This window comes from Hypanus sabinus, chromosome 8 (assembly GCF_030144855.1).
Source record: "Hypanus sabinus isolate sHypSab1 chromosome 8, sHypSab1.hap1, whole genome shotgun sequence".
Lineage (NCBI taxonomy): Eukaryota > Metazoa > Chordata > Chondrichthyes > Myliobatiformes > Dasyatidae > Hypanus > Hypanus sabinus.
In genome coordinates, this window is record NC_082713.1 from 170,252,488 (window position 1) to 170,278,222 (window position 25,735).

Below are 25,735 nucleotides of genomic sequence, written 5' to 3' on the forward strand. Positions count from 1 at the left end.
ATTTATTATTATTATTTTGTTTTGTTTTTTTTCTATATTATGTATTGCATTGAACTGCTGCTGCTAAGTTAACAAATTTCATGACACATGCCGTTGATAATAAACCCGACTCTGATTCTGAACCTCCTCTGAACCCTCTCCAGTTTCAGCACATCCTTTCTAAGATATGGGGCCCAAAACTGCTCAGTGTACTCCAAATAAGGCCTCGCCAGCACTTTATAAAATCTCAACAACACATCCTTGCTTTTATATTCTAGTCCTCTTGAAAAGAATGCTAACATTGCATTTGCCTTCCTCATCACCGACTCAACCTGGAAATTAAGGGAATCCTACGTAAGGACTCCCAAGTCCCTTTGTGCTCCATTTTTTTGTGTTTTCTCTCCTTTTATAAAATAATCTACCCCTTTGTTTCTTCTACCAAAGGGCATGACCATATATTTCCCAACACAGTATTCCATTTCAACCAAGGCTTAGAACCAAAGGGTGCAAGCTATGAGGGAGGAAGGTGAGTGGACATTTGCAATTGGTAGTCTGCCTACCCCGCCTAGCTGACCATTACCATCTACTGGTGTGATTTTGCCACATGACCTCATTCCAAACACGTCAAAATATAAGAAATGTTGAAAAGCTGAAATAAAGACTCGGCAGACGAGTGGCGTATGTGGGGAAGGAACAGAGAACTGTACTGCACAGTACAGACCTTTCAACATCTTAACCTAATCTAAGATCAAGTTCATGGTCATCTGACTGTACATTTATACAGCCAGACGAAACAACGTTCTTCCAGACCCACAAAACATACATCACACACAGCACATAAAACAAAATATTACCATAAATTAGCTAATAAAATATAATTCAAAATGCATGTACTGCACAGCACAGGTAAACAGTAAACAATTCGCTGTCTGAGTGACAAGACCTTGGTGATGGCAGGGTATTCATTAGTCTCACAGCCTGAGGGAAGAAGCTGTTACCCAGTCAGTCAGTCCTATTCCCGATGCTCCTGTACCTCCTTCCTGACAGTAGTGGGTCAGAGAGATTGTGGGATGGGTAGTAAAGATCCTCCACAATGATCCAGGTCCTTCCTCTACAACGGTCCTGGTATAAATGTCACAAATGGAGAGTGGGGCGGGGGGGGCAGGTGGGGAGGACGACACCAATAATCTCAGTTTTTACTCTCCTCTCCCTCTGCGAAAGCTATTATTTCAGCTTGAAGAACTGTGTAGGAGCAGCGTCTGCACGGAGATTCCCCTGACAGTGCAGGACTCCCTCTGGGAGTTTTGGAGCACAACACAATAATACAGATGTTTCAGTTCAGGGCAGGAGTGAGACTATTAACCTTCGCAGCTCCTCTACTTTGCAGTACAGTGCCAATACGTGGTGACACTTCGCGTGCAGCAAGGAGCTTGAAAACATATTCTAGGAATAGCATCTTCCCCACCGTCGTCAGATTTCTCAATTGACAATGAACCCATGTACACTACCTCACCATATTTTTTGGTATTTAAGCTCTCTTTTTGTGCTACTTATTTAATTTAATTAATTTTTAGGATGTATTTCTTAGTGTAATTTATAGCTTTTTTATCATTGTGCACCGCTGCCACAACACAACAAATTTCATGACAAAAGCCAGTGGTATTAAACCCAATTCTGATTCTGACAACAATGTTAACCACAGAAGGCTCTGCAGATGCTGGAAATCCAGAGCAACACACACAAAATGCTGGAGGAACTCAGCAGGTCAGGCAGCATCGATGGAGAGGAATAAACAGTCGAAGTTTTGGCCTGAGACCTCTCTTCGGGACTGGGAAGGAAGAGGGATGAAGCCAGAATAAGGTGGACTGGGGAGTGAAAGGAGTACAAGCTAGAAGGTAACACACACAAAATGCTGATGGAATGCAGCAGGCCAGGCAGCATCTATAGGAAGAAGTATAGTCAACGTTTCGGCCCGAGACCCTTCATCAGGACTGTACTTCTCAAAACGTCAACTATACTTCTCCCTATAGATGCTGCCTGGCCTGCTGCGTTCCACCAGCACTTTGTGTGTGTTGCTTGAATTTCCAGCATCTGCAGATTTCCTCATTGTGGTGAACTACATATACCTGTCTGGACACTCCCCCTGCTGACTGCTCCTGTGGCTCCTCCCACAGACCCCTGTATAAAGGCGATCAAGGCCTGAGCCCGGCCTCTCAGTCTCCAGGATGTAGTATGGTGGTCACTCACTGTTTGTTCCTTCTTCCAGTCAATAAAAGCCGATATCTCGCCTTACGTCTCAGAGTGAGTTATTGATGGTGCATCACTCATGTTTGCGACAAGCTATAAGGTCATAGGTGAAGCCAGGTGAGTGGGAATGTGGATGGGGGAGGGACGATGAATTGAGAAGTTGGGAGGAGATAGGTGGAAGTGATAAAGAGCTGAAGAAGGAGGAATTCAATGAGAAGAGTGGATCATGGGAGAAAAGAAAGAAGGAGAGGAACTAGAGGGAGGTGGTAGGTAGGTGAGAAGAAAAGTAGTGAGAGGAGAGCCAGAATGGGGAGTGGAAAGAAAGGGAAGCAGAGGGGGAGTTAAGAAATCAATGTACAAATGTGGTCAACAATGTCAACAGCTTTTGGGATGAGTTGGCCTGTTGGCTCAACACCAGTTCAGCAAGGGGCAGCAAGGTGGTTTTGCACTTCAACTAGCTCGATTTCAGTGCCAGTGAGCCAGGTTCAATTCCCGCTACTGTCTGTAAGGAGTTCATACGTTTTCCATGTGACTGCATGGGTTTCCTCCCATTGTCCAAAGGCTTATGGGTTAATAGGTTAGTTGGTCACATGGGTGTAACTGGGTGGTGCAGACTCATTGGGCCAGAAGGGCCTGTTACTGGGCTGTATCTCTAAATGAAATAAATCATTGTTTCCAAGTTCTCTGTTCCTCTTCCAGATTACATCACTTCCTCTATGTGGTGTGCGGCATTTCCATTTCAAGTTCAAGTCCATTTCACTTGAGCTGCTCTGGAGATGTCTCTCCTCCCCACCTGCCCCAGTTACCATTCCCACCGCTAAGTAATGGGGTGCAGTTGGCTGAATGGCGGATGAGAATGCATGTACCTGAGAATCAGATCCCTTGATCTCTCAGAGACTGGAAACTCTGGAGGGAATGTCAAAGTTTCCTTCCAGTTCATCACTTTCCGGTAAGTTTCCTGAGGGGTCTCCGAGCAGAAGGGGGGATAGCCTGGAAAATTAGAAAGAACAGCTCCTTCACAAACTAAGCACTTTGGATTACATTTGAAACAGAATCTAGAATCACAGACCTGTATGGGATCAAAACATGCCATCCACACTAACCACTACAATTCAGCAACACTATAGCGTATCACAGCAGTGTAGCAGTCAGTGTAACGTGTTACAGCGCCAGCAATCAGGGTTCAGTTCTCACCACTGTCCATAAGGAGTTCGTATGTGAAGAAGTTGCCGGGACTTGAGAGCCTGGGTTATAGGGAAAGGCTGAATAGGTTAGGACTTTATTCCCCGAACTGTTCTTCACTCAGAGGGTGGAACGAGCTGCCAGCAGAAGTGGTGGATGTGGGTTTCATTTCAACATTTAAAAGAGCTTTGGATCGGATGGGAGAGGTATGGCCCAGGTGCAGATTGACGGGAGTGGGTGGATTAATAGTTCAGCACAGACTAAGTGGGCCAAAGGGCCTGTTTCTATGCTGTAGTACTCTATGAGTTTGTCTGTAAGGAGATTTTATACCCAGTAGGAAAATGGAATTAACACATTGGAAAATGGAAAGTACTGCTAAAGCAAGGGTTTAGGATTTTTCAGGTAGGGAACTTTTGCCTGTGACCATGTGGGTTTCCCCAGGTGTTCCAGTTCCCTCCCACATTCCAAAGATGGATGGCTGAGTATGTTGGTGCCAGAAGCATGGTGACACTTGCAGGCTGCCCCCAGGACAATCCTCGGACCGTTGACACAAACAATGCATTCCACTGATGTACATGTGATAAATCAAACTAGTCGTTCAATCTTTTAACCAGTCAGTAATTTCCATTGGCTATTCGTGACCACTGAAGCAGATTGGCTGTGAACGTACCTATCAGAGTTTCATACATGATGACGCCCAGCGACCACCAATCACAGAGCTTGTTATATCCATTCTGCATGAACACCTCTGGGGCAATATAATCAGGGGTGCCAACTGTAGAATAAGCCTAGAATATGGAGGCAAAAGTCAGTCAATGGACGGAAATTGCTTCCCAGGTCCAAAGCACAACATTCCCCAGGGAAATTAATGTCCACATCCAGAAATCCCTCAAAGGTACCACGCAAACTGATAGGGTAGTTCCTCCAGGAGGACCACAACCTCATCATGTTTGGAGGCTTGTGTGCCTCAATGACCCAAAATCGGCTGGGATCAGGGGTTTGTGCTTTTACTCTTTGTAGGGTCACCAGTCCCCTAGGTTTGGGGGTTCAGCTCAGGACTAACAACCCTGACTGGTCAAAAATGAAAGAAAATGAAGAATCCTTTTATATCTGCGTGCAAATGTATTCCTGTGTCTCTTTCTGGGGTTTGCATGACTGACAACTTGGTGCCATACGTAGAGGCAGAAATGAGGACCCTGAACCACACCTGGGGCACAATAGAGAAGATGGTCAAGGACAGACGGCGATGGAAGACCTTCACTGCTGCCCTACACAGCAGCATGAAACGGGCAGTAACTGGATAGTGTGTTGGCCTTCAGTAGTTGGGGGATCATGTTCAGGAGTGCAAGGTAATGTCGCAGCTCTATAAAACTCCGATTAGACCACACTTGGAATTTTGCGTTCAGTTCTAGTTGCCTCATTATAGCTTCAGACAGGGTGCGGAGGAGAATTGCCAGGATGCTGTGTGGATTAGAGAGTATGTCTCAAAAGGACAGGTTGAGCGAGCCAAGGCTTTTCCCTTTGGAGCAAAGGAGAATGAGAGAGGTAACAAGATGATAAGAGGCTTTGACCAAGTGGACAGCCAGAGACTTTTTCCCAGGGCGGAAATGGCTAATACAAGAGAGTGCAATTTCAAGGTGATTAGAGGAAAGCATAGAGGGGTTGTCAGATGCAAGTTCCTTATACAGTGAGTGGTGGGTGCATGGAATGCCCCGCCAGGGGTGATGGAAGAGGCATTAGCGGCATTTAAGAGACTATTAGATAGGCACATGGATGATAGAAATTGGAGGCTATGAAGGAGGGAAGGGTTCGATTGATCGTGGAGTAGGTTGATTGTGAGCCAAAGGGCCTTACTGTACTGTACTGCTGTATGTTTTTTGCAATGCAGAGACAAACACTTCCCGAGACTGAATTCTTGGAGATGTTGACACCGGCTGACATCTTTCCCGAATGTGCACAGCAAGATCCCAGAAAGAGCAGTTCGATAACTAAGGACCCCTGTCACCCAGGACATGCCCTCTTCTCATTGCTACCATCGGGGAGGAGGTAGAGGAGCCTCGGGGTACTCAGTGTTTCAGGAACAGATTCTTCCTCTTCACCTTGAGATCTCTGAGCTGTCTATGAACCCATGACCACCACCTCACTACGCCTGCTCTCTTTTCCCTCGGCTTATTTAAATTTTTTAAATATACTTATGGTAATTCACTGTTATTTTATGTATTGTGCTGTACTGCTACCACAACACAATAACCGGTTCTGAAATTTGTTGTTTTGTGGCAGCTTTACCGTGCAAGATATAAACCATTACTACAAGTTACAATAAGAAATGTTTTTAAAAAATGTGGTGAATCTGTGGAATTCATTGTCACAGACGTCTATGGAGGCCAAGTCTTTGGGGATATTTAAAGCAGAGATTCTCAATTAGTAAGAGTGTCAAAGGTTATGGGGAGAAGGCAGGAGAATGGGGTTGAGGGGGATAATAAATCCATCAAGATTAGAATGGTGGAGCAGACTCGATGGGCTGAATGGCCTAATTGTGCTTCTATGTTATGTTCTAAGTAGTGCAAATTAGTGAGGTATTGTTCATGGATTCATGGACCATTCAGACATCTGATGGCAAAGAGAAGTAAGCTGTTCCTGTACCTCCTAGTAGTAATGAGTTGAGGGCATGTCCCAGATGGTGAGGGTCCTTCGTGATGGATGTTGCCTTCTTGAGCCATTGCCTCTTGAAGATGTCCTCAAAGCTGAGAAGCTAGTGATGGAACTGACAGAGTTTACAACTTTCTGCAACTTTTTCTAATCCTGTGCAATGGCCCAGACGGTGATGCAAACAGTTATAGCGCTCTCCACGGTACATCTGTAGAACTTTTCTTGATAGGGACTTGCACACACGGGTTTACAGGAGGGAAGGTTACTGTCCAGTGAGGGATGGGTGATGCTAAGGCAGGGAGTCCACAGTTGCCTGTCTGTGGAAAGGCCCTGAATGAGAAGAGGAAATCTCACCAGCTGTCGTCTGTTCTTCTTCCAAGTCTCTGCCTTTCGTTTCGAGTTCATGTCCTGGAAAGCTGCAGGCAGAGGAGTGATTGAGGTGTGAACTAGTTATTGATGAGCTATGCAAAGGAGGTTACTCGTTTATGGGATGAGGTAATCACCAACGCCCAGTTGTGGGTGAGGTCATCACCAATACCCGGTTGTGGGGCGAGGTCATCACCAATACCCGGTTGTGGGGCAAGGTCATCACCAATACCCGGTTGTGGGGCAAGGTCATCACCAATACCCTGTTGTGGGGTGAGGTAATCACAGATACCCCATTGTGAGGTGAGGTAATCACCAACACCCGGTTGTGGGTGAGGTCATCACTAATACCCAGTTGTGGGGTGAGGTCATCACTGATACCCAGTTGTGGGGTGAGGTAATCACCAACACCCAGTTGTGGGTGAGGTCATCACTGATACCCAGTTGTGGGTGAGGTCATCACTGATACCCAGTTGTGGGGTGAGGTAATCACCAACACCCGGTTGTGGGTGAGGTCATCACTGGTACCCGGTTGTGGGGTAAGTTAATCACTGATACCAAGTTGTGGGTGGGTGAACCACCAATACCCGGTTGTGGGCAATGTAAGCACAGTAGCCCTAGGGAATGAACTTACTGAAGTTACTGGGTGGGTTTCGTGTGAGGTTACGGTAGAACTCGGTGCGGTGAGCTTTCTTCAACCCCGTACAGAGCCCAAAGTCAGAGAGCTTCACATGTCCCTGTGACAGAGAGAGACACAAACCAGTCTTCAAAAGCAGTACAGAAACCCCTCACTCCTTCCCCTGACCCTCACTGAAACCGTTGTGGCAGTGGGAAGTCACATCAGCAAACGGCTCCGAATACCCCGGTACAAACTACACAATGTCAAAAAATGGGGAGGGGGGAGAGACAGAAAGGGAGGGAGGGAGAAAGAGGGAGAGAGAGAGAAAGAACGACACAGACAGAACATAGTGGGAGAGAATGAATGAGTGAGGTGACCATGCTGTCCACATAAACACAGTGTCACACACTGACCCCAAGATATTCAGCTGGGGCAGTCTCTCACTGGCCAGCAGTCTGTGTGCTCCCACAGGGGAGGCAGCGGGAGTAAAGGACAAGCCAGGGAGTGTGAGAAAGATGGACACAGATGGTTCAGGGTTGGACAGTGCCCGTCTGATGCCCCACTATCTGTGGAGTACCGCAGGAGACTTCCTAAACCGGAGTGAAGGGCGGGGGTTCAGTTCACAGTGAGGCACTGAGGATGTTGGACTGGAATGTGGACACTTGCAGGGAGCAGATGGACCAAATGGTTTGTGTCTTTGCTGGACTGCTGTAGGAGAATTGGCAATGACGTCCATGCCTTTAACACAGAACAGGCTTTTCTGGCCCTTTGAGCTGCCCTGCCTAGCAACTCCAGCCTAATCACAGGACAATTTACAATCTACCAACCGGTACGTCTTTGGACAGTGGGATCAACTGGAGAAAACCCCATGCACACTAGAAGGAACAAACAAACGTGTTCAGAGAGGACACTGGGATTAAACTGTGAACTCTGACACCATGATGTAATAGCGTCACCCCACTCCACCATGGTGCCCTCTGTAAGCATCTGACAGCCTCAGGGTTTGCCCAATCTGGTGGCCAGTGCTGATAGTCACTTCTTACCAGTGGCCTTGGTGGCTTTTGTAGAAATGTTTTACTCAGTAACTAGCCTGATCACACCAAGAGCCACAATCTGTTTCACATCACCGACAAAAGCAACCATGGGAAAGAGGTACTGGAAATGCAACACGTCTGACCACAAGTCCCTACAAAGAGGTGCAAGGACTGCAGAGAGGATCACTGAGATCTCGCTTCCATCCATTAGAGATATTTACCAGGGGTACTGTGTAAAGAGGGCCTTCAGCATTGTCAGTGATCCTTTCCACCTGTCCCACAATCTCTTTCACCCCCTACCATCAGGCAGGAGGTACTGTAGCATCAGGACAAGAACTGTCAGGATGGGAAACAGCCCCTTCCCCCAGGCTGTGAGGCTACTATCACTAGACTATTTACTTTTTAAATTGTGACGTAAATGCACCTTATCACTTGTTAATTTATTTGTGGTGAGATTACTTTATGTGTTGTGTGCGAATTATATGTACTGTGTTGTGCATCTTGGTCCAGAGGAGCGTTGGTTTGTTTGGTGGTATATTTGTGTACGGTTGTATGACAATAAACTGAACTTGAACTTGAAGAGACAGATACTCGGAAAAGCTTTCCACACAGTTAGGGACGGGCACACCTGAAGTTTAGGCAGGAAGGAAGGTCTCACCCTGCTGTCTAAAAGGAGGTTGTCAGGTTTAATGTCCCTGTGGATGAAGCCCAGTTGGTGGATGGAGTCGATGGCCAGCACCGTCTCCGCGATGTAAAACTGAGTCTCCTCTTCAGACAGCGTGTCCTTCTTCATCAACAACGTCATCATGTCACCTGGGAAAAGGAGGAGAGTTCAGTCACTCGGTCAGTCGACATCTCTTACCCAACACCCACCGAACACAGTGTGCAGTGGGTAGTCACATCAGCTGATGGATCAGGATACCCCAGTACAAAGGCCGAGAGGGGAGAGAGAGGGGGGAGAGACAGAGGGCAAGGAGAGAGAGTCTGAAGAGAGAGTGGGGAGAAAGAGGGGGACAAAAGCCCCAAGCCCAGCCAGAGGAACCTCCTCTTAATCCAAGCATCCTAATTAGATGGGACACATTTCTCCATATCTCTTATCTTCAACAGTAACACAAACAAGCTGAAAACAGAACGGACTGCTCTTACAGAGCTGCCAAAACGAAATACCTACAGCATAACAGTAGAGATATGAACCAGGACATTACACTCTCCCCCCCCCCACAAATAGTCATGTCCTCCTGACTTTGAAGTAATTTGTCATCTCATCATTAATAACATTGCTTTCAAAGGAATTTTGCGATGTCAGAACCTCCAATCCATTTGTAAATGGTGGTGATATATCTCACTGGGGGATAGTCACAACCCTCTGTTCCCCTGGTGTTACACTGGCCGGCCTATCTGGGGGTCTCCTGACTCTTTGAGACCTCCATCTCCCATCATCTACGTCTTCAGTTTCAGACACTCCTTGGGATACTTCTGGTCTACATGTCCCCCTCCAGGGCCTCCCCCTGTCTATCACTTGTGCCTTCCGGCAACCAGGTTCCTCTGTCGCTTGGCTGAGCTCAGCTTCATTCCCAGTTATCTTAGAGCCCAGCGCTCCTTTCTGGTCCAGCTGCAAACCTGCCTGTCCACAGATTGACCCCCTCCCCATTTCCACCTGCCTCAGAAGGGTTGGGAATCTCTTCCTCAGTCAGTGGGGAGTTAGCAAAAGGCAGCATATACACACCCCCATTTCCTCATCCTCCGAATCCGTGTCCCATTCAGGGGTGGGGGCCAGTATAATCTTTCCTGCTGCTGATCTTTCAGTCTCTCCACATTGCCACAGAGGCCTCTTACCAGGTGTAGGGTCCAGATCAGGCTTTGGGTCAACACGCTCCTCTTGTCCCAGAGGTGGTTACGATGGAGAATCTTGACAGGTCCATTCCCATCCTTTGGTTTCACCCAGTGGTCAGCCAACTTCTGCTTCCCAGGTAGCTCCAAATTCTTCATGAGGAATCGATTTCCAGGCATGATTTGGGAGAACGTAACTTTTTGATCATAACTCCTCTTATTTTCTAGCTTCTGCTTGGCAGCCAAGACCTTAGCTAATTCATAAGCCTCTTTCAACTCCCTTCTCATATCAGACACATACTTTAAATAAGTCTTCTCTTTATCGGCCTCACTCATGGGTGTCTGGTAATACCCACTCCTCAAGTCCAGCACGCTGAACCACATCACACCATTCAGGCAGGCCAGCGTGACCTCGATTCTCGGGACTGTATACTGGTAGAGGAATGTATGCCTATCCAGGGTCCTATAGTCCACCCACATCCATACCTTCCCATTCCTCTTCCTGGCCACCACTATTGGGGATTCGTAAGGGCTTCTGGACTCGGTGATGATCCCAGCTTCCTTCAACTTCCGCAGATGCTGCCGAACGTCCTCCACCTCTGCAGGTGCCAGTCGCCACGACCTTTCTCTGAATGGGGTGTCCTCCATCACCCAGATGGTGTGGCGAGTGCTCTTGGAACAACCCACATCAAACTCGTCAGTAGAAAAGACATCTTCCAGCTTCAACATTTTCTCTAACAACCTCCTCTTCCAACCTCTAGGTACCAGAGAGTCTCTAAAGTTGAATGACTCGGCAGTCATCTTTCCTCTTTTTGGAGAGTGTTTCTCCCCGGCTTGTCTCAAAGGGACACTAGATACTACCATCACCAGGAAGAGGTGTACCATTGGCATTTCCCGCCTGAGGGTGACCTCCTGCTCCAAGGTGTTCCTGACACTCTGTCATCCTGCTCACCCGTACAACCGAGGATTCTGCAGGTCGGGCCTCACCAGTACCCCAGCAGGTAAGCATGACTCCTCTTCATGATCTTCCACCAAGAGGCCCTTGGTATCAGGCATTCCTGGAATTGTGGGGTTCCCCATCACTCTCACTACTTCCCCAGGCTGTAACCCGACTGGTTTTGACTGGGTGAACCACTCAGTCCCTCGTTTCAGCCCAGTGCAGCCACTCACTTCCTCAAAATCAGCTCGGAACACAGGGAGAATGGACAATGTTTTCAGAAAGCTCTCTCCAACTCTCTCCTTGCAGGATCCCACTAGCCTCCTCACAATCGGAGTATTCATCCCCACAAGAAATGAAGCTTTGTCTCTCTCAACTGGGTTTGGACAAACCAGCACTAATGTATCTGGGACCTCAGCTACTCCTACACCTGCCTCCAAAAACTCCAGCTTCCAACGACAAGTAACCATCGTACAGATAGTCATCTGTACTGACCCCAGATCTCTAGTGCACTGAGTGACGTCAATGGTAAATGCGTAAAATACCACTCGTAAAATGAACCGTACAGCAGAGTAACCTGAGAGCCAGTGCCAAGTATGGCTCCAGCATAAATACCCTCAATCTGTAGTGATACACTGGAACCTTCGGGAATAGGGATTTTGCTTTAGAGTATTCCTTGATATATTGCTGGGAACGTGTTCCCCCAAGATACCAGGCTGCTCCCTCACTGGGTCTCACTCTCCGAGGGCTTTCCTGTCGTTCACACTCCCCATTCAAAAAATGTAGGCAGAAAGTTTCCCCCCCCCCCCTTCTCCTGAAACATGTTCTGAAACCCCATCATAAGCTCCACTGGACTTCCCATCACACCAAACACCTTTTCTAGTGCTTGCATGTGGGCCGCAGAGGTGACAAGGTGGTTCTGTGTCTTTACAGATCTCACTACGTCAACAGCCAGCCCCCTCAAACTTTCAACCAGTCACTGTTACTTTACATCATCAGAGCACTGCCATTCATCCAGCAACTGAGGGGTTTGCTCTGCTCAAGTTTAATATCCCTTTTCCCCTTTAGGAGTGGGCTTCGTTCCTGAGAACAGGCTGAGCGTACGATTGCTGGGACTTTGAACCCGGGCATTTTGCCATTTAATCGCCAGGGAGGTAAGGGCCACTACCAACTCAGAATGCTCACCCCTCACTGGAGGACCTTCTACATCAGACCACTCCTTCCCCTCATTCCACAGAATAGAGAGCAACCTGTCTTTAAAGTTTCTGCCCCCAGCTAAGGGAAACCCGGCTTCCGATTCAGCATGCTCACCCTCACTCCCCTCCTCCTGGAAAGTATGGACAACCCATGGCCCCCTCTCCTGGAGTCCCAATAGTACCAGTCAGTTCCACTGTCATTATGTCAGTGCTAGTCTGAACTAGGACAAAGTCTTTGCTCGCCATTTTATCAAGCCTCCGCTCCACCCCATGCAACATCCATAACCAAGTATCGTAATCACTTTACCAAACAACAGGTTAACACAGATTTAAACACACAACCCACTGGATCAATGATCTGATCAATCACACAGTATCCAACGAAATAGATCCCAGGTGAGCCCCCACAATGAAACACCCTAGTTTCCTTGGCTGTGTGAGTCTAGGGAAGACAACCTGTGGCCCTGCCAAACTTGTGAGATTGAGGTGTGCTCGATCCCAGTTTGTGTGGATGCTGTGTCATTTGCTACCCTGTTACTAATTAATGCCACAAAATAACAGACAGTGCACTACATACAACTAAAGGAATTATATTTATGAATCTTAACTTAACTAAAGAGTTAGTAAAGAATAACTAAAAGAAAAGGGCCCATTCTAATTAAACATTCAAATGTGCACAAGTTGGAGCTCATCTTGAACTTTTCTGTCTCTCATGCGCTGAGCCCTCGGTCAATGTAAAAGCACACATCACCTTCCGAACATCGCTCACAATCCATCTCGAACAAACGGGTCTCCCACCGAATCGTATGCTACGACCGGTTCTCCCCAGTGTCTTCTTTCTTCATCTCCTCTTGAACACAAGCCCCACACCCAACATTAAATATCCAAATATCTGGACCTGACTTGCACTACCTTACTTTCCCTTTTCTATTTTCTAATTATGATTTATAATTTAAATTTTCATTATATTTACTTCGATTTGTACTGCAGGGAGCGCGAAGCACAGAAACAAATATCACTGTGATGATTGTACGCTCTAGTATCAATTGTTTCCTGACAATAAATTAAAGTAAAGTAGTGTCCCTCACCAGAGAAACCTCCCCTTAATCTGACCATCCTAACTGGATGGCGCACATTTCTCCTCATCTCTTACCTTCAACGGTAACCAAACAAGCATGAAAACAGAACAGACTGCTCTTACAGAGCTGCCAAAATGAAATAAACAGTTAAAACACGAACCAAGGCATTACACTAACATGGATAAAGGAGCAGCTGACTGGCAGGAGGAAAACAGTGGGAATAAAGGGAGCCTTTTCTGGTTGGTTGGCAGAGACCGGTGGTATTCCACAGGGGGTCTGTGTTGGGACTGATTCTTTTTACGTTATATGTCAATAATTCGGATGATGGGACTGATGGCTTTGTTGCAGAGTTTGTAGATGATATGAAGACAGATGGAGGAGCAGGTAGTTCTGAGGAAAGAGAGACAGAGATAAGGTGACCAATTTGCAAGTGAACATACTGACCTCCAGGCAGAAACTCCATGATTAGATAGAGGTTCCGCTTGTCTTGGAAGCTGTAGAACATCTTGACCACCCAGGCACTGTCTGCCTCCACGAGGATGTCCCTCTCTGCCCGAATGTGAGCCACCTGTGTTCGATAACAGGCCAGAATTAACCACAGACAGGGGGCTGTCAGATGGAGGAACGTTCAAGCCCCATCCTGTTGTAAAGGTGAGGGAGGTAGGACCACGAGGGTCAGAGTGGAATCCAGCATGGATACAGGTCCTTCAGCACAACTCATCATTGGGGTCCCCTCAGCTCGTCCCAATTCCCACATTTAGTCCGTATCTCTCTAGAACTTCCTATCCTCTGGAACTGTTTCCTCCGGGTGCTCCGGTTTCCTCCCACATTCCAAAGAGCTACAATTAGTAGGTCAATTGGCTATATGGGTTAATTGGGTGGAGTGGGCTCCTTGGGCCAGAAGAACCTGTATCATCATCTTGTATTTCTAAGTGAATAAATCATATGAATTAATTAATTAATTATAAACACGAGAGAATCTTTAGATGCTGAAAAACCAGAAGAACACAGCAGGCCAGGCAGCATCTATGGAAATGAATAAACAGTTGACTTTTCAGACCGAGACCCTTCATCAGGACTGGAAGGGAAGGTGGTGGGGTTAGGGAGAAATGTCAGGATAAAGGGTGGGGGAGAGGAAGGGGGAAGGAGCACAAGCTAGAAGGTGAAACTGGGTGGGGGGATGAAGTAAGAAGCTGGGAGGTGTTATGTGGAAAAGGTAAAGGACCGAAGAAGAAGGAATTTGATAGGGGAGGAGAGTGGATCATGGGAGAAAGGGAAGGAGGAGGGGCATCAAGGGGAGGTGATGGGTAAATGAGGAAAATGAAATTAATTGCCCAGATTGTGGACACAGTTGTTTTTGACAATCAGCTGCTTACCCACCTGCTCCTTTTCCAACATGTCGGCCTTTCGCAGGATCTTCATGGCGTAAATGTGCCCAGTGTCCTTCTTCTGCACAAGGCGAACCTAAAGACAAAACGTGTGGCAAACAAATTTTATCCCCAGCAAAAAGGATGTGGAAGGTTTAAGAGGGTCAGCAGAGATTAATCAGGATGCTGCCTGGATGAGAGAGCATGCCTTATGGGGATAGATTGAGCGAGCCAGAGCTTTTCTCTTTGGAGGGAAGGAGAAAGAGTGGTGACTTGTAGAGGAGTACAGGATGATAAGAGGCACAGGTTGAGTGGACAGCCAGAGACCTTTTCCCAAGGTGGAAATGGCTAATATGAGGGGGCATAATTTTCAGGTGTTTGGAGGAAAGTATACGGATGTCAGGGGTAAGCTCTTTACACAGAGTGGTGGGAGCCTGAAATGTGTTTCCTGGGCGGTGGTAGAGGCAGAAACATTAGGGACATTTGAGACAAACAAGAGAAAATCTGCAGATGCTGGAAATCCAAAGCAACACACACAAAATGCTGGAGGAACTCAGCAGGCCAGGCAGCATCTCTGGAAAAAAGTAGTCAATGTTTTGGGCTGAGACCCTTCAGCAGGACTCTCTTAATGGCACATGGATGATAGAAAAATGGAGAGCAACATAGGAGGGAAGGGTATGAGTGATCTTAGAGTAGGTTAACAGGTCAGCACAACATTGTGGGCTGAAAAGCCTTGTACTATGCTGCAGTGTTCTATATTCAACAAGGCAGGAATTGTGAGCAGCAGGGCACGCCCAGAGGGTCGGGCTTGGCACTGACCTCCTCTCCCGGAGACAAGAAGGGGTAAAGAAACCATCCCCAGAGTTGGAGACACAGGGATCACACAGGTCAAAACAAACTGCTGGGGAAACAGCATGTTGAGCAGCATTGTGCAGGGAGAGGAAGTGTCAGTGTTTTGGATCAGGACTGAGAGTGGACAGGGAGCATGGTCAGTATATAGAGATGGGACAGGATATTGAGCTGTGGAGGGGTGAAGGACATAAGAATATAGGAAATAGGAGCAGGAGTTGGCCATCTGGCCCATTAAGTCTGCTCTGCCATTCAATAAGATCATGGCTGACCTGGCTGTGGACTGAGCTCCACCCACCTGCCTTTCCCCCAGATCCCTCCATTCCCTGCCATGCAAACATCTATCTAACTGTGTCATAAATATATTTAATGAGATAGCCGTTACTGCTTCCCCAGGAAGAGAATTCCACTGATTCACTACTCTCTGGGAAAAGCAGTTTCTCTTCAACTTCATCCTAAATCTACTCCCCCAAATCTTGAGGCTACGTTCCCTTAGTTCTAGTCTCACTTGTCAGTGGAAACAACTTTACTGCCTCTACCTTGTCTATCCCTTTCATGGACTAACTCACTCATCTTCAGAATCAACCTGGTGAACCTCCTTTCACTGCCTCGAAAATCAGTAATTCTTTCTTCAAACCAGGAGATCAGGACAATGGGTAGCTTGAGCTAGGTAGGGGAAGGGAAGGGTTAGAGTTGGGGGATGATAGTTGGAGACAGTCGAACAAATCAGAGACTGGTGGTGGGAGGGGAGGGTGAAGGTCGAGAGAGAAGTTTTGCATCTTCACCTTCGAGCAGCTCACAAAAGTGACAGACCAACCTCTCCAAAGGCGCCTCTTCCAATGACCTTCAGAGACTCAAAGTCATCCAGACCCAGCCTGGTTCTCTTGAGGCGGAGAAATTCTGTCTCCTTCTGGGCATGCTGTGTCCTTCGCATTTGTTTCTTTTGCAAAACACAACAGAAAGGGTCACCGTCATTATGCATCGGAGTTTTACACAAGACCCTACTGCAAACTTCCACAACCTCCACATTCCACCTCATCCCAAATTCCCACATTCCTCTTTAAAGAACGGAAATGTCTACAAAAAGTGGTGGACACAGCCCAGTCCATCGCAGGCAAAGCCCTCCCTCCCCTCTATTGAGGACATTTACATAGAATGCTACCACAAGAAAGCAGCATGCTTCATCAGTGGACCCCACCATCCAGGTCACACCCTCTTCTTGCTACTGCCAGCAGGTGGGAGGTCCCACACCACCAAGTTCAGGAACAGTTTAATATCTCTCAGCCATCAGGCTCCTGAACCAGTGTGGATAACTTCACTCACCTCAACTCTGAACTGATTCCACACATCAGACTCCTGAACCAGTGTGGATAACTTCACTCACCTCAACTCTGAACTGATTCCACACATCCAGCTCCTGAACCAGTGTGGATAACTTCACTCACCTCAACACTGAACTGATTCCACACATCAGGCTCCTGAACCAGTGTGAATAACTTCACTCACCTCAACACTGAACTGATTCCACACATCAGACTCCTGAACCAGTGTGGATGACTTCACTCACCTCAACACTGAACTGATTCCACACATCAGGCTCCTGAACCAGTGTGGATGACTTCACTCACCTCAACTCTGAACTGATTCCACAACCTACAGACTCTTTCAAAGACTCTACAACTCATGCCTGCAGTATTATTTATTTATTTATCTGCATAATTTGCCTTCTTTTGCACATTGATTGTTTGTCGGTCTTTAAGTATGGTTTTTCATGCATTCTATTGTATTTCTTTTCTTGTGAATGCCTGCAAGGAAATAAATCTCAGGGTGGTATATATATATATATATACATATATGTACTTTGATAATAAATGTACTTTGTCTTTTGAGTTTGACTTTGAGACTCCCAGCCCAAACTCCACAACTGGGTTAAATTTTGTGCATTTACTGCTGGTGCTCCTTGGTTCTATTGCAAATTGTGAGAATACTTTGACAGGGATACTCCACAGATAGGCAGAACCTCCCACAAATACTCACACCTCAGTGCCATCAATGAGGATGCTACTGTATGGCATTGTATAGAATTTTACTGATCTCCCTCTCAGCACCTATCCCTGCAAATAGAGCAAGTGCTACACCTGCCCTGCACCTGCTCTCTCACCTCAACTCAGGACCCAAACAATTCCTCCAGGTGAGGCAACACTTCCCCTGTGAATCTGTTGGGGTCATTTACTGTATCCAGTGTTCCCAAAACAGCCTCTTCTATATTGGTGAGGCCCAACGTAGATTGGGAGATCACTTTAAGTACCTTCCCCCAACAGGCAGGATTTCCCAATGGCCAGCTATTTTAATTCCACTGCCTATACCAACATGTTGGTCCACAGTCTCCTCTTCTGCCATGATGAGATCACTCTCAAGCTGGAGCAGCAACATATTCTATTTGGATAGCCTCCAACCTGATGGAGTGAACATCGGTTTCTCCAGCTTTTGATATTTCTCCCTCCCCCCACCTCCTTCCCCTTCTCTCTTCCTCTATTCCCCATTTTCACTCGCCTCTTACACTTTCACTTCTCACCTCCCCATCTCCTCCCTCCGGGTCCCCTCCTTCTTCCCTTTCTGCCATGGTCCACTCTCCTCTCCTATCAGATTCCTTCCTGTCCAGCCCCTTACCTTTTCCACCTACCACCTTCCAGCTTCTTACTTCATCCCCCGTTGCCCTCCCACCTGGATTCACTTATCACCTTCTAGCTTGTCCTCCTTCCCCTCCCCACCCCATCTTTCTTATTCTGGCATCTTCCCTCTTCCTTTCCAGTCCTGATAAATTGCCTCAGCCCAAAACTTCAATTGTTTATCCCTCTCCATAGATTCTGCCTGACCTGCTGAGTTCCTCCAGCATTTTGTGAACATTACTCTGAATTTCCAGGATCTACGGAATCTCTTGTGTATAGAAGTCCCACTTCAGGCAAAGTGACTTGGCTCTTGATACATTTGTGGTGTGCCATTTTAAGCCTCATTTCAGAACATAGAGCCATGAAAGGTACAGCACAGAAACAGTCCCTTCAGCCCATCTAGTCTGTGCCAAACCCGTTTAAAGCAACAGAAACAGAAAAAGACACAAGAGGCAGCAGGTGCTGGAATCTGGAGCAAAACGAAAACTACTCCGGGAACTCAGTGGGACAGGCAGCACCTGTGGGGGAAGCTCAGAGCATCAGAGTTCAATTCCAGCACCATCTGTAAGGAATTTGTACATACTCCGAGACTGAATGAGTTTTCTCCCAGTGCTCTGGTTTCCTCACACAGTCCAAAGTTGTACCCATTGGTGGGTTAACTGGTCATTGCAAATTGTCCTGTGATTAAGCTAGGATTAAATCAGGATTTGCTGGCAGCGCAGCTTGACGGGGCTTGAAGGGCCTGTTCCACGTTGTATCTCAGTCAATGAATTAAAAAAATGAATCTCAGGTTGTATTTCGTGACAAATATGTACTTTGATAATAAAATTTACTTTGAACTTTAAAATAAATAAACACAGTGGGTTGGGCAGCATCTGTTGCAGTAGTGAAAGAATGGTCAACATTTTGGGTCAAGGCTCTGCATCAGAACAGATTTGTCAACCACCCCTCTCCCCCAGCTGCTGCTCGACCCCCGGAGTTACTCCAGCAGCGTGTTACACCTTTTGAGAGAGAGAGAAATAACTGACATTCTGATAAATGATCTCCAACTGGAAATGTTGGCTGCTTCTCTCCTCACAGGTACTGACTAAACAGCTCAGTGTTTATAGTGTTTTCTGTTACTGTTTCGAATTCCCAAAAACTTTTCTTCAATGTCTTGTATAACTCACGGATAATTTATATTCCATGTGTTGGCCATACATTCAGGCCTGTGATGTTGCTGCATATTTTTCCATCAGGCCTAAAGATTTATAAAGGTTGGTTTTATTTCTCACAGGTACATCGAAACACCCAGTGAAATGTGTCATTAGTGTCAACAACCAACACAGCCTGAGGATGTGCTGGGGGCAGCCAGCAAATGTTGCCACCTTCTGCCACCAACATAGTATGCCCACAACTTACTTACCCTAACTTGTACATCACTGGAATTTGGGAGGAAACCAGATCACCCAGAGGAAACCCACGCAGACATGGGAATTGAATTTCGAATGCGGATCGTTGGTGCTGTGAAGAGTTAGGCTAGCCAACTCACTGTAGCTGAATATGCGGTAATATCTCCACTTGAGCTGATTTTTGTTTACAATTGCCACAGGTAACTCGCTCTGCTTTTAACCATTACATGCTTGCTACTATGTGTTAATCCTGAGCTTAGCCAGAGCTTGCCCATGGTACAACTCTTCACAGAGATAAGACCATCAGACACAAGAGCCTATTGAGTCTACTCCACCATTCCATCCTGGCTGATTTATTATCCCTCTCAACCCCATTCTCCTGCCTTCACCCTGTAACCACTGACACACTTTAAATAGATCCAATGACTTGTCCTTCTCAGGCTTCTGTGGCAATGAATTCCACAGATTCACCACCATCTGGCTAAAGAAATTCCTCCTCTTCTCTGATCTAAAGGGGTATCTTCTATTCTGAGGCTGTGCTCTCTGGTTCTAGACTCCCCCACTACTGTATAGAAAACACTTTCTCCACATCCACCCTATCTAGGCCAGGATCCCAAACACTTTTATGCCATGGACCAATAGCATTTAAGCAGGGAGTCCATGGACCCCAGGTTAGGAAACCCTGATCTAGACCTTTCAATATTCGGGATGTGGGAGGTGTTACAAGAATTCACCTGTTGATCACTTTTGCAACTTGGAACAATCTTATTCCACAGTGAGGCTTGGGGCTCAGTAGACATGACAGGAAGGGGAACATGCTGAATGCACACTACCAACAGGTCACTTACGTCCTCATCAGCCAGTCCTTCCTGCTCCATTGCTTTCTCCAATTGCACCTGCCTAGAGAGAAAATTAAACCGGCCTCGTTAATCATTGAACAAATCAGTGAGAGTAGATGGAGGAGCTGGACAGTAATTGGCAAATTAGTTTATTAGTGTTGTCTGTACCAAGATAGGGTGGGAAACCTGATCCTGCATGCCGTCCAAACAGATCATTTCATTACATCAGTGCATTGAGGTAGAATGAGGCAAAACAATGAATCAGAACATCTGAGATTTGTTTGGTGGCATCGGTGCAGTTCATAAAAATATATACATTCATATGTACACACATACACATAATACTGTGCAAAAGTCTTAGGTACCCTCGCTTTTTAAAAAATATGGTTTCAGGTAGTGTGGCCTCCTGATCTCAACATGGAGTCTCTCTGGGATTACCTGGGGAGACAGAAGCAAGCAAGGCAGCCAACGTCTGCAGTAGAACTGTGGCAAGTTCTCCAAGATGCTTAGAACAATCTACCAGCCGATTTTCTCATAAAACTGTACAACAGTGTACCTAAGAGAATTGGTGCAGCTTTAAAGGCAAAGCCTGGTAACACCAAATATTGATCTGATTTAGTTCTTATTTACTGTTCACTGCTCTTTAAAGTATTTTTGGATAGTTATAAACTTTTCATGTCATGAATTTATTGACTGTTTAGAAATCTGATAGCAGAGGGGAAGAAGCTGTTCCTAAGATGCTGAATGTTTGTCTCCTGTATCTCCTCCCTGATGGTAGAAATGAGAATAAGTCATCTCCTGGGAGTTCAGGGTCCTTAATGATGGATGCTGCTTTTTCGAGATGCCCTGGATGCTACAGAAGCTAGTGCCCATGATGATATCCATTCCTTTCCTGTCCATATACCTATCCAATTTTACTTTAAATGACAAAAGAGAACTTGCCTCTACCACTTCTACTGGAAGCTTGTTCCACACAGCTACCACTCTCTGAGTAAAGAAGTTCCCCCTCATGTTACCCCTAAACTTTTGCCCCTTAACTCTCAACTCAAGTCCTCTTGTTTGAATCTCCCCTACTCTTAATGGAAAAACCTTATCCATGTCAACTCTATCTATCCCCCTCATAATTTTAAATATTTCTATCAAGTCCCCCCTCAACCTTCTACGCTCCAAAGAATAAATAACTAACTTGTTCAACCTGTCTCTGCAACTTAAGTGCTGAAACCCAGGTAACATTCTAGTAAATCTTCTCTGTACTCTCTCTATTTTGTTGATATCTTTCCTATAATTCGGTGACCAGAACTGTACACAATACTCCAAATTTGGCATCACTAATGCCTTGTACAATTTTAACATTACATCCCAACTCATATACTCAATGCTCTGATTTATAAAGGCCAGCATACCAAAAACTTTCTTCACCACCCTATCCACATGAGATTCCACCTTCAGGGAACTATGCACCATTATTCCTAGATCACTCTGTTCTACTGCATTCTTCAATGCCCTACCATTTACCACCTATGTCCTATTTGGATTATTCCTACCAAAATGTAGCACCTCACACTTATCAGCATTAAACTCCATCTGCCATCTTTCACCCCACTCTTCTAACTGGCCAAAATCTATGACCCTCTGCAGCGGCCTCTTCTTACCAGAATGCAAAGAAAGTGTTACGGAATTAGGGGAAGGGCAGTGCAGACAGACAAAAAAGTGCAAGATCATAATGGGGAGAAGAGAGAATGTCCGGCTTGTGAGGGGTCTTCGATTATGTTGTCTGCACATTATGCACTTGGTGATAGAGCCAGATGCTTGCTGCTTGGTGAGACAGGTCCCATGCACCTCCCGATGTGACAATGGAGATGACACCATCACCGTCATGACAAAGGCAGGGAAAGCCCCACTTGACCGGCTGGCGATCATGGTATCTTGTCACTAGGTAACAGAGTTGCAACCTTTCCGGAAGTTCCTGGATATTCCAGTTACCAGCCATTTAAGACCATAAGATATAGGAGCAGAAGTAGGCCCATGAGTCTGCCTGCCCATTCCATCATAGTTGATTTACTATCCCATTCAACCCTATTCTCCTCCATTTCCCCCATAACCTCTGACCCTCTTATTAATCAATGACATTATTGACCTCCACTTTAAATATACCCAATGACTTGGCCTCCACAGCCATTTGTGGCAATGAATTCCACAGATTCATTCCCCTCTGATAAAGAAATTCCTCCTCATCTCCATTCTAAATGGATGTTCCTATGTACTGAGGCTGTGCCCTCTGATCCTAAACTCCACGACAATAGGAAACATCTTCTCCGCATCCACTCTGTCCAGACCTTTCAATACTCGATAAGTTTCAATGAGATCCCCCCCTCATTCTTCTAAACCACAGTGATTTATAGGACCAGAGCCCATCAAATGCTCCTCATACATTAACCCTTTAATTCCCAGGATCATTCTTGTGACTCTCCTCTGAATCCTCTCCAATGCCAGCTCATCTTTTCTTAGATACAGGGTCCAAAAATACCCCAAAGGTGGTCTGGCCAAAGCCTTATGGAGCTTCATCATTACATCCCTGCTTTGATGGCTTGCTCAACCAAAATCTGGCATTGATTTGATGGGCTGAACAGCCCCTTTCCGTGAGATTCCACGATTCTTCATTGATCCCTGTCTGGTACGGAGCCTCCCATGCACAGGATTTACAAAGTGTGCAGAGGCTTGTAGACTAAGCCAGCATAACCCTCCACAACATCAAAAACATCTCCAAGAACTGGTGCCTCATCCATCATCAGGGACCATCGGGGAGGAGGTACAGGAGCCCGAAGACACACACTCAGTCTTTCAGTGTCAGCTTCTCCCCCTCCACTACCAAATTTATGAATAGTCCATGAACCCATATACACTACTGATTTATTCTAATCTTTGCACTGTTTATTCTAGTAATTCCTTTATGTCTTTCTGCACTGCACTGTAAATCATCAAATTCACATTATACAAGTCAGTGAGAAAGAACCTAATTCTGTTTCTGAGAGAAGGAAAGGATTAGAGGGATATTGGCCAAATACGGGCAAATGGGACAAAATGGGGAATAAACAGTCAACGTTCTGAGCGAGGCCCTACATCGGGGAGATGCCAGAAGTAGTTTCTATTTTTCACATGGAGAGTAATGGGTGCATGGAATGCACTGCTGGGCCTTGGTAGAGTCAGATACATTAAAGATAAAGATTAGCTTTATTTGTCACACGTACATGCAAATATACAGTGAAATGTGTCATTTTTGTGTCAAATCAGAGTGACAGGAAAACAAACCCCTCACAGATCATGGTGGGAATTGAAACCCAATCTTGGAGGTGGTGCTGTAAAGCGTTTTACTAACTGGCACACTACATGCTGCCTCTATGTGGACGATATTAATACGGAGGCCTATGTGGGAGGGAAGGGTTAGATTGGTCTTCAAGTAGGTTAAAAGGTTGGCACAACATCATGGGCCGAAAGGCCTGTACTGAGCTGTAATGTTCTATGTTCTCACTCTCGAAAGGAACGTATGGGGTGTCCGGGGGGGGGGGGGGGGATAGCACCTCTGGTGAAGGGGCTTGTCGTGTCCACTCTGAGGCAGCTCACTCAAGTTTGGGCCCCACCAGACACTCAGCTCTCACCTGTGGCTCCAAGTAGATGTTTGCAAGTGACAGCAGCCACACCCCAGAACACCACTTCGACAAGCGGGCTAAAGCAGGTGAGGGTAGCCAGAGGACCTCATGCCCCAGTGAGATGGGGACATATCTAGAGACTGGGCCAGTGAGGTCTACACTGACATCCAGTGGTTCTGTAATGCTTCATGGAGAGCGAAGGGCACGATGTGACACAGAAGTCATGGCTATCCCCTGCAATCAAGGAAGTCTACAGCTTGTAACAACTAGCAGTCCCACTGGACCCAGACGTCTGAGGTTGAGAGTGGAACTGCCCCAGTGCAACAGCTTTTCCACTTTGAAAACTCTTCCACACAGGTTTCCTGTCATCATCAGAAAAGACAGACAAGCAACAACTCTGCGAAAGGCAGACCAGGTCAGAGCGGTTAAAGAGTGGTCGGACAGACGTTACCTCATCTCTCTCTCTTCGTGCTGTGTGATCAGGTTACTGTAGAAATTTTCCAGTGTGAGCTTGGCAACAGTAACCCTCTCCCTTGTGTGGTTACTCATCGGAAAGGATGCTGCACTCCCTCCAAGCATCGCCATGGCAACCTGCCGAAGAAAGGGTGGTAAACACCTTGTAAGCACTCTTGGTTTCCTGGCTCCGTCCTCCAGAGAAATGTCATTCTAGGTGGGGGATGATCTCATTCTGATTCAGAAATAAAACTGCCCGTAAGTACTCTGACTGACACGGGGGCTGTTGGCACAAGGAGGAAATGATGGTCCGTCTTTCTCCACACACCAGAGATGGAGACCGTCGCCCAGAAACATGGTTACAGAGTCATTAATGACTATACTGCAAAAACAGGCTGTTCATCCTATCTAATCCATGCTGATCTCATCTTCTGCTTAGTCCAATCTAGCAGCAACCAGACCATAGGACTCAAATTCCACCCAGCCACGTACCTGTCCGAATGTTACAACTGAAACTCCAACTACCACTCCTGTTGGCAGCTCGTTCCACACTCAAGTGAAGAGGATCCTAGAGGAGGTAGCGTAGTGGTTAGCACATCGCTTTACTGTAGTGACCCAGGTTCAATTCCCACCACCGTCTGTAAGGACTCCTGTGACTGTGTGGGTTTACAGCGTCAGTGACCCAGGTTCAATTCCCACCACCGTCTGTAAGGACCCCTGTGACTGTGTGGGTTTACAGTGTCAGTGACCCAGGTTCAATTCCCACCACCGTCTGTAAGGACCCCTGTGACTGTGTGGGTTTACAGTGTCAGTGACCCAGGTTCAATCCCCACCACTGTCTGTAAGGACCCCTGTGACTGTGTGGGTTTACAGTGTCAGTGACCCAGGTTCAATTCCCACCGCTGTCTGTAAGGACCCCTGTGACTGTGTGGGTTTACAGTGTCAGTGACCCAGGTTCAATTCCCACCACCGTCTGTAAGGACCCCTGTGACTGTGTGGGTTTACAGTGTCAGTGACCCAGGTTCAATTCCCACCACCGTCTGTAAGGACCCCTGTGACTGTGTGGGTTTACAGTGTCAGTGACCCAGGTTCAATTCCCACCACCGTCTGTAAGGACCCCTGTGACTGTGTGGGTTTACAGTGTCAGTGACCCAGGTTCAATTCCCACCACCGTCTGTAAGGACCCCTGTGACTGTGTGGGTTTACAGTGTCAGTGACCCAGGTTCAATCCCCACCACTGTCTGTAAGGACCCCTGTGACTGTGTGGGTTTACAGTGTCAGTGACCCAGGTTCAATTCCCACCACCGTCTGTAAGGACCCCTGTGACAGTGTGGGTTTACAGTGTCAGTGACCCAGGTTCAATTCCCACCACCGTCTGTAAGGACCCCTGTGACTGTGTGGG

The 25,735-nt window shown here is 46.7% G+C and overlaps 1 protein-coding gene across 3 annotated transcripts in view; it reads right to left on the bottom strand.

The window, feature by feature from the left end:
• Positions 1-25,735, bottom strand: part of LOC132398716 (serine/threonine-protein kinase 38-like) — a 72,086-nt gene that overhangs the window by 11,794 nt on the left and 34,557 nt on the right. For 2 of the 3 annotated variants that reach the window (XM_059978536.1, XM_059978538.1), the window contains exons 2-11: positions 24,332-24,471; positions 20,243-20,294; positions 16,152-16,274; positions 14,499-14,582; positions 13,563-13,686; positions 8,735-8,889; positions 7,058-7,160; positions 6,412-6,473; positions 4,079-4,196; positions 3,093-3,216 (exon numbers count right to left, since the gene is read on the bottom strand). In XM_059978536.1, the coding sequence (XP_059834519.1) occupies positions 3,093-3,216; positions 4,079-4,196; positions 6,412-6,473; positions 7,058-7,160; positions 8,735-8,889; positions 13,563-13,686; positions 14,499-14,582; positions 16,152-16,274; positions 20,243-20,294; positions 24,332-24,465 (1,079 nt within the window). In that variant the 5' untranslated portion in view covers positions 24,466-24,471. Of the gene's footprint in view, positions 1-3,092; positions 3,217-4,078; positions 4,197-6,411; positions 6,474-7,057; positions 7,161-8,734; positions 8,890-13,562; positions 13,687-14,498; positions 14,583-16,151; positions 16,275-20,242; positions 20,295-24,331; positions 24,472-24,825; positions 24,902-25,735 lie in introns of all 3 variants that reach the window. The other variant, XM_059978537.1, reaches the window with a different exon arrangement.